The sequence below is a fragment of the Sinocyclocheilus rhinocerous genome, unplaced genomic scaffold (assembly GCF_001515625.1).
Source record: "Sinocyclocheilus rhinocerous isolate Xijiao unplaced genomic scaffold, SAMN03320098_v1.1 scaffold1016, whole genome shotgun sequence".
Classification (NCBI taxonomy): domain Eukaryota; kingdom Metazoa; phylum Chordata; class Actinopteri; order Cypriniformes; family Cyprinidae; genus Sinocyclocheilus; species Sinocyclocheilus rhinocerous.
The window spans coordinates 687-10,225 of record NW_015646359.1 but is presented as its reverse complement, the minus strand read 5'-3'; the positions used below and the strand labels follow the sequence as shown (position 1 = coordinate 10,225).

At 35.3% G+C, this 9,539-nt stretch overlaps 1 protein-coding gene across 2 annotated transcripts; it reads right to left on the bottom strand.

Moving 5' to 3' along the window:
* Positions 1–12: 12 nt before the first annotated feature.
* Positions 13–9,172, bottom strand: LOC107707607 (NEDD8-conjugating enzyme UBE2F). 2 transcript variants are annotated; one of them, XM_016511686.1, is made up of 10 exons: positions 8,975–9,172; positions 7,338–7,487; positions 4,641–4,670; positions 4,205–4,270; positions 2,745–2,812; positions 2,029–2,099; positions 1,839–1,896; positions 661–693; positions 504–566; positions 13–265 (listed from the first exon to the last, which is right to left on the bottom strand). In XM_016511686.1, exons 2-10 carry the CDS (start codon positions 7,453–7,455, stop codon positions 215–217), a joined length of 558 nt encoding a protein of 185 aa, XP_016367172.1. In that variant the 5' UTR covers positions 7,456–7,487; positions 8,975–9,172; the 3' UTR covers positions 13–214. The 2 variants fall into 2 exon arrangements, with proteins under 2 accessions (XP_016367172.1, XP_016367171.1); XM_016511685.1 differs by lacking the exon at positions 13–265 and having other exon boundaries at positions 288–566.
* Between the last annotated feature and the right edge of the window lie 367 nt (positions 9,173–9,539).

The following is a 9,539-nucleotide window of genomic DNA, read 5'->3' as shown; positions in this document are numbered from 1 at the left end:
TCCCCTAAAAAAAAAAAAAAAAAAAAAAAAAAAACCATCGGAAATGGACAGTAAGGCCCACCCCTCCCAAATCTTGATCAGGGACTCGTGGCGTCATTCATTATGTATTTTAACTTTCGTCTTTCCCCAAGTATGTTTTAATAGTTTGAGATTCAGTCTGGACTGACGTGCATCTGCAAAGTCACATGCATGTGAGAGTGGCTCGACAGAGACATCATCTTGCATAGTTTTTGATGAAGTCCTGAACTTTGTTCCTGAAATCCTCCTAACACAGGAAGCATTAAGGAAATTGATGGGTTTGGATAAAACACGAACCCGCAAATGCTCTGCACACAGGGCTAGGTGATATATTGAACATTTATGATATATTCACTACTATGTTGTTGCCAATATACATAATATCGGGATGACTGTATTTTGTTTTATCTTTAACATTACGTTTCCAAAAGACTGTGCCGATAGACTTGTTTGTAAACGTGTTTAGATGTGTGCTGGGGCTCTACCTTGTCCCGTAAATGATGTTCCGCTGCATCTATATTCAGTGGGTCATCAAAGTTAAGAAGATCCTGTGAGAGAAACAAACGCCTATTGGCGTTTACATTCTAAAGCATAAAACACTGATGATCAAACATGGTTCCTGAAGACAGCGCGTGTACTTACAGTGAAGAGTGAATTCAGTCCCCATACTACATCCTAGAGACAAAAATGGGTGGAAAAATACAGATTAGCGATCACATTTAAAGGTGCTGTATGTAATTTTGGTAACACTTTATTATAGGGTCTCTTAACTAGTTGCTTATTAGCATGCACATTACTAGAATATTAGCCATTTATTAGTACTAATTAAGCACATATTAAAGTCTTATTCTACATTACCTTATTCTACATCCCTAATCCTACCCAATTCCTAAACTTAACAACTACCTTACTAACTATTAATAAGCAGCAAATTAGCCATTTACTGAGGGAAAAGTCATAGTTAATAGTGAATAAGTGTTCCCTATTCAAAAGTGTTACAATAATTTTTTGACTGTACTAAAACATAAAAATACCATACTATTTTTGCAGATATTTAGGAAACATGTTTTCACATATTTGTTTCTCCGAAAAAACAATGCTACTGTAGTACAGCCAGTTATTTGGCTTTGAAATGTGCGTTACATGTTGGAATGTCTGTTTTTGTTTTGGTCTGCGTGATTCCGCCCCCTGCCAGTTTAGCCAATAGGATTTCAACACCCTGGGTTGCCAGTTGGTGGGAAAACACAGTGTATTGCAGCTATTGAAGCCAGCAAATGAACTTGGTCAGAGATCACTGATTCTACTCGACCTGAAAAGCCTCAGAATCCATCTAAAAAGCTCTATGACCAGATACATATTAAACACGGATAAAACAACTCATCACCTTACACTGTAAGGCTCATTGGGTAACACTCGTTCCTTGTGGCATCTGGCAACCCACATCGCGTCTGAGGTGGGGTGGCAGGAGAAACAACGCTCTCCTTTTTTAATCTCTTTATTTTACTGCAGTACCTATTTCAGTATTCAATATTACATACTGCACCTTTAACATGAGCGTCATGTTTTTAGAATGCAGTGTCATATGCAAGATGTGTCGTCTAACACATTTACACAGAAAAATAATGAAAAAGCAGTAGTGGAATGAAAAAATGAACTGCAGCCCTGTACATTTGGTCGATAACACCAATATTTATTTATTTAAAAATGTATCATTATTTAAGGGTTCATGAAAGAAAGAAAGAAAGAGGCATTTCAATACAGGTCTGTCTAGTAAACACTGTAATGAATTTCCTAAGATGCATTATAAAAACACAAATTACCTTTAGTGTACGAGTGGGTGCCCATCCAGTACCATCAATTGAATGCTCTCGCAATAAACTTGCAACAAAAAGCAGAGATTGATGTATACAATATCATTTAAAGATCACAAATACAGCTGTAAAAAGAATCAAAACAATCTGGAGTCTGATGCATTAAGACATGAATAAAATGACAAAAACAGACACATACCTCAGACAGATCTCCCCAGTTTCTGCAATGTTTGGGTGCCATATTCTAGTCAAGCACTTGACTTTGGGAGGCTGTGGAAAACAGAACATGGTTTGTTATCTAACAGCCCTACCTGGGGTGCATGTCTGAACTTGTGTCTGGTTTATAGAAAAAAAGTTTATTTCATTCTAAACTTGTATGATTTAATTCGCCTCAATGGAACAGAAAAGAAGATATTTTGCAGATTGTCCAAGCTCCTGTACAAATAAAATGAAAATGAACAAGACTAAAAGCACCATGAAAAGTACAATAAAAGTAGTCTATAAGATCAATTGTACATTTCATTTAAATTACTCTATAATTTACTTCATCACTTACCTCAGATATATAATCACTGTATAATGCTATACGTAATGTCTTTGCCTCAGTAATATTTCATGGTTTTGCTCTAAACTGGGATACCAGGATTGAGGGTCCATGTCTGAATCTATTCACAGCCTTTGCTGGGCTATTACAGGTGCTGTGAGGTCAAGGATGGGATGCTATATATGTGTGCATTTGTGTGGGCACGCTCAGGCAGCTATTTATTGAATTCAGACACTGCAGAGCATCAGTAATGCCCGCAAACATCTATTTAACAGCCCCGCTTACAAATGGACTAATAAAATCATCGTAGCACTGAGAGTGAATAAGTGTGGCATTACCTCTTTACTTCATGATATGTCACAGGCACTTACCACCATATTATAGGCTTCAGGAACTTCAATCTCAAACTGAAACTTTCCACCAAGGTAATAGCCTTCATCTGATGAGATGTTTTGCAGAAATGTAAAGTTATACTTTCACTTGCAAAATACAAAAAGCAAAGAAAAAAGACAAGCAAAGGCCTATTCACACAAAAAGCAGCATAAAAAAAATATATGATTTGGTATATGAACATTTTCAATGATTTTTGTTTTTTTGCTCTGCTGGTTCCAGACACATGACTCAAAATATAAGATATATATCTTATTATATTATCAAAAGATAGTATCTTATTGGTTCATGAGGTTATGTCAATGTGAAGGGGTCCATAGGTATACAATGTTTTATTTTAAATACCTGTAAACTGTGTGAATGGGCCTTAAAGGGACAGTTCACCCAAAAAAAAGAAAATTACCCCATAATCTATTCACCCTCAAGCCATCCTAGGTGTATATGACTTTCTTCTTTCAGATGAATACAATTGGAGTTATATTAAAAAACTGTCCTGGCTCTTCCAAGCTTTATAATGGCAGTGAATGGTGGTCAAGATTTTGAAGCCAAAAAAGTGCACCCATCCATCATAAAAAAAGTACTCCACACGGCTCCGGGGGGTTAATAAAGGCCTTCTGAAGCGAAGCGATGCATTTGTGTAAGAAAAATATCCATATTTAAAACTTTATAAACCGTAATCTCTTGCTTCTGTTAACTGTTGTACACATGTTCACAAGAGAGTGGCTTTCCAGCGTATGACGTAGGCGTAGTGTAAGCTCCGGTGAGAAGTGACGAATGCGGAAGCGCAGATTAGAAAGCAAAACGAAACATCAGTCACGAATTAGAAGTAAAAAACTAGGATTTTTAAAGAAAAATGTCGGATTTTGATATAAGCCAAGAGGATACTGGTTTTCCTTTGCTGAAAACAAAACATGGTTCTCGCAAGACTAACATATTCTTACTGGAGCTTTTGTTATGCCTACGTCCTATGTCATCCACAGGAATGCCACTCACCCGTGAACACACATACAATAGCGGAAGTTAGAGATTATGGTTTATAAAGTTTTAAATATGGATTTTTTTTTTTTTTACACAAACGCATCGTTTTTCTTAAGAAAACCTTTATTAACCCCCCGGAGCTGTGTGGAGCACTTTTTATGATGGACGGATGCACTTTTTTGAGCTTCAAAATCTTGACCGCCATTCACTGCCATTATAAAGCTTGGAAGAGCCAGGACATTTTTTTATACAGTATAATTCCAATTGTATTCGTCTGAAAGAAGAAAGTCATATACATTTGGCTTGAGGGTGAGTAACTCATGGGGTAATTTTCATTTTTGGGTGAACTATCCCTTTAATATCGGGTATGAATAGGTCAGCTGAACACTTTTATACTGATAAACAGCATCTGCATTTAATGGATTTTTACAATTTAACCTTTCAGAAAAGAGATCAGAATTACCTGGTGAAATGGCCAACTGGAAGTGACAGAGTTTGTTTTCATCAGGAAACGTAACTTTACAAGTATCTGCAGAAAGAATAATAATGTTTATGATAGTTCTTAAATCACAAAAATTAGAATTTAACATCTGCATAACAGCTGACACATACAAACAGGTTTGTAGATGTATGAAAGAAAGAGTATTAGGGATGCACCAAAATTAAAAACCATGGCAATTCTGATAAACCAATAATTATTTTCATGTTATGGCCGATATTCAAACTCTATAATATTTTGTCAAAAGAATATAAAAATGAAACACTAAAAATTAAATCCACTCATCCAATCATTTTAAAAGTTATTCTTACATTTGATTTTTGAATGCACCCTTATATATATATATATATATATATATATACACACTTAAATTGCAAAAAAATGACCTGAACATACTCACTTGGAAGGTTGGCCTCAAGTTCTGCAACCTCTGTAAACACAAATCAAAGCATGACATGAGTGTTCAGTATTGATGGGTAACAAAAACACTTATAAAACCAACTTTTACAAACCAGCATATGAACAGATTTTTTTTAGAATGATATAGGGATGCACAATATTATCGGAACGTTAACGGAATCAGACGATAATGGGTTAAAATCAGCAAACATCGGCATCAACCCGATATGAAAAATTATGCCACTATGCGTTAAGATGAATAACTCGCATGTGTTCAGGGTGTGCTGGCAATAAGATCACGTCAGAGGTGTGGTCATTCTTGAAGCGAACTTTTGCCTGAATGGTGATTAGATTCACTGTTTTGGATCACTACATTTAATTTGAGAATACAAGTAGAGAATGGCATGTCAGATGTGCAATAGAGTCAACAGTCACAAGCATGTGCAGCAGTGGCAGTGGCAGCTTCCCCCGGGTCCTAATGCCCGTCCGCTAAGGCCTTTTATTTATTTAGGGGGAGCTGTTGGCCTACTTGTTATAAAATTTAAATAAAATAAACAAATAACATTGTGTTTCTGATTAAATAAATCAGTAATCGATGTCATAATATCACGAGTATGTTTTGATTTAAAGGTCAGAAGCTATAGCTTACATGAATAAAAAAAACCACAAACATGAGACTTGTATAATAAATAGTTTTATATATACATATTTCATCATTCATATTTATTCATCATTCATTAATGTGTAATAAATAAATTTTTTCAATCAGATTATGAAAACTTAAATACAAGGAGCTATAAAAGTTTTTTTCAGAATTTGTACAGCTCTTTCGCTTTAGACCATCTACAAATGTTAAATCTTCAAATAAAATATTAAGGTTGTCACTGCAACTGTCTGAAGAAAAAACCGGCAGTGATTGATTTGTAGTTGATTTATAGTTATTTTCAAAGCTTTCAATGTACTCTCATTATAAAATAACTTCATTATTGTTTATTTAATTATAACAAGTAAGCTTTTTGTTAAAAACTAACCAAAATTAAAAAATAATTTGTTTATAATCGCTGCACAGGAGAGACTTGGTGTTGTTTCCAAACAAAAGGAAATATATCGGTGTTGGCATCAGCTATTGGCTAAAATTTGTTGAAAAATATCGGCATATCAGATATCGACAAAAATCCAATTTCGTGCATCCCTAGAATGACATATTCTTTTATTCATCTCTGAATTTGTTTATTATTGGAATTATGGACTGTGAAACCAGATACAAGACACAGTTCTATCTAGCTATATAAGGCCACATGCTTTCTCACGGTGTCATCTGTAAATGTTGAGTTGGAGCGGATCCAGTGGCCTCACTGATTCAGAAAATAGCCTGAGTGTTTGACTGTGGGTGGGAATGGCTTTTTAAGCTGCTGGTAATGGCATACAGACTGCTCCTCTCAGTCTGTTATAAATAGAATCTACTGCTCTCCTGATCTGGCCTGCATCCCATCACCTTACACCAGTTTACTGGCACCGCAACTCCCTGCAGACAGTCACTGCACAACACAACTCCACTCATCACGCTCTCTGAAATCAGACCTGCTCTAATCTTTCAAAAGAGTTTGGCAGTGTGTAATTCATGATCCAATTATAATGTGTTAAATCATGATAGATAGACAAAAAGATGAACAGACAGACAGACAGATAGACAGATAGATAGATAGAAGGGCTGCATGATTAATCGAATGCGAGTGTCATGCGCATCTTGTCAGTAAAGCCGGTTCTTTGATCAGTAGTAAATCTCCATCACGTGCTTTCAGATGGAGCAGCATTTACTACACAGAGCCGTAGTTCACTGACAAGCTACGCAAAATCACGTTCATAATCGCAGACGATATAATCGAGTGATAATAAAATCAAATAAATCATTCTGCGATTATGAAAGCTGTGTGCATTATTATATACTTTATTATAATAAAAATTATAATAACACAAACTCAGATAAACCATATATTGTCGTATTCGTGTGTTTATTAGTCACGTTGAATCAATGAAAGCAGTTAAATCTTCTGTTTATTTAGCAACCGCAAGAGGGATTTCCTGGATTTCTTTTGCGAGGCGTATTTGGAGTTTCAGCATGAGAGCGCCCTCTGGCCTTCGAATGGAGATTTACTACTGATCACAGAACCGTGCTTCACTGAAAGATACGCATGACAATCGCAGCTTCTGCCTAATTGCGATTTATCGCCTTTGCGATTTAATTTCAATTAATCGTGCAGCCCTAATAGATAGATAAATAGATAGATAGATAGATAGATATCTAACAGTTGATGGTCTCCACTGACTTTCATAGCATGGAAAAAAAAATATTATGGAAGTCAATGGGGATCATGAACTGTTAGGTTAGACAGATTCTTCAAAACATCTTTGTTTTTGTTCAGCAGAAGAAACCTGTATGTGTTCATACAGGTTTGGAACAACCTGAGGGTGAGTAAATGATGACAGAATGTTCATTTTTGGTTGAACAATCCCTTTAATGTTTTGTTATACATTTTTCTGTGGATAAAGTCATGTCACACAAACCATCCATGCCTAATTTATCCGTGACCCTATCTGAACAGGCATAAAAAATTGGTTGTGAACCACTAGGACCAAACCACTGCTCTAGTGTCATGATCCCAGCAGGCAGAAGGAGTGTTTGGTCAGTGATTGGTACCTTTGATGAGCAGTCGATCTCTGATGGACACTCTATGAGAGGCATCGTTGGAGCGTGCAAGGGTCCGGCCGGCCCTCACGCCCTCCTCCCTTTTCAGCTTACTGGCTAACGTCAGCATACCAGCAGACCAACATACACACTCTCACACACCTTTGAGGAACACAAACACACACAATGATGGGTTATTATACAAAAACAAACAAAAAAAATGTTGTTACTTGAAATAAAATAAATGTTAACTGAATAAAATAAAATGAAAAAAAAAATCTAATTTCTCATTTTAATTTAGTAACTTGATGTACTAAAATAACTAAAACTGAAATAAAGATTAATAAAAACTATGTAGACATTAAAAAAACTAACAGAAATAAACACAAAAATACTAAAACTTTAACTTAAATTGAAGTGAAATTACAAAATAATAAAAACTAACTAGAGGAGACCCCAAAATCGGTATATATTTCTGCAAAATCTGTACCTTTACTATGGTAATCATTTAATTATTTTAATAATTTTAGCCAAAATACATCAGGTACTAAATTATTAAAGGTTGTCATTTTTAAAAAATAACATACGGTTTTCCTTTTAAATTCTTTTAATAAGTTCCTCAAACTCAATAGGCATGTATTGTTGTTGTGTCACGAAGTAGGCATGAACTTTTCAGAATATTTTTTCTTTTCTGTTTGGGGTCCGTTTTGAAAACAGCAAGAATACAATGTAAAAAAATAGATGTTGACAAACCACAGAGAAACAATAACAGGAGTGCACTGCTGAAGTGTGTACATCAATCATAATTTATTCAGGTTTACTTGTTGTTTTCTGAAACAAGCAGCTACTGTATTGGAAATGAATTATTATAAGTGTGCACGCAAAGATCATGCAAACTATATGTCATCAATGGCAGTTTACTTCCTTGATTAAGAACAGATTGCTTTTAAACCAATTGCAAACCAATCTGGAGTTCACATGAAGCATACAACAGTTATTTTATACTGACTCATATTATACTTGCCAAGTATTTTACTACCTTCATACAAAAGTATACAACTTTAATTGAGCACAAAGTACCAAGTACCATGGTATTACCATGTTTTGGTTACATGGTTTCACAGTAAGAGCATATCACTAATATTATGTACTACAAACACAAACATTTTGTGGACGTGTACAATGGTAATAACATGTTTTATAAGCATGCACTTTTAAGTACCTTGGAATACCATGTAAATACCATGGTAACGTTATAGGAATATGGTAATCTGTCAGTACAACTGTATAAATCAGTGTACCATGGTATTACCATCTGTTACTATACCCTGCTAACGTTACTGCTGCAGCACTTTCTGTACGGGATTATTAAAACTCTTAACCAATTTCTATATTGTAGAGACTACAATGAGCGTATCAGATGCAGATGTTATGAAATACAAAGTTTCATAATCATCAGTCACCGGTTTGGTTTGAGCCGTTACTGTGCTAACATGTTCATTAGATTCCCATCACACAGTGCATTATTTATACCGAAACTAAATGAATATATTGTTGTATGCTGAAATATAGAGGTTAAAATATCTTTACAGTCATAACACAACTCTAAAAATTTAAAATAACTCGGCTGCGATCAATATTACACTTACCTGCCGCTGTCACTGAACTGCCCCGTTTACATCATAATCAGGATACTCAAACTGAATTTCACACGGTTTCCACCTAAATACTTCTAAATAAAATACGTTAAATGTCGTTACAAGAAATAGAATTGAGTAGAATGTTGCGCAGATTAGTTCCGCTGAGTTGAATGATTTCCGCTGCCTGAGCGGTTTAGAAGCCGGAAGTTGTTTCGTTCGTTTAATAAGAAGTCCGTATGGAATCAACGCTACAAATACAAATTCCGCCCTTTTTGTGCACGGCTAAATGAGCCACTTAAGAGCACTATAGCTCATTATTTTTGTCGTGCTCATAGAAACATTAAACTCATGACATCATAAATCCAAGTTTAATGTTATTATTGTTTATTACTGTTGTTCAAAAGGTTGAGAACAGAAATAGCCTACAACACAAATGCTTTTTTTTTTTAAACAGACAGGGGTCTGAGGGTTTGAAAAATCAATTTAGGATTTCTGTGGTTTAGAAGCTAATAAATAGAAATAATTCACTACCACTGTTACTTCTGTGTCATTTGAAGAGGCCCCCATTGCTTCC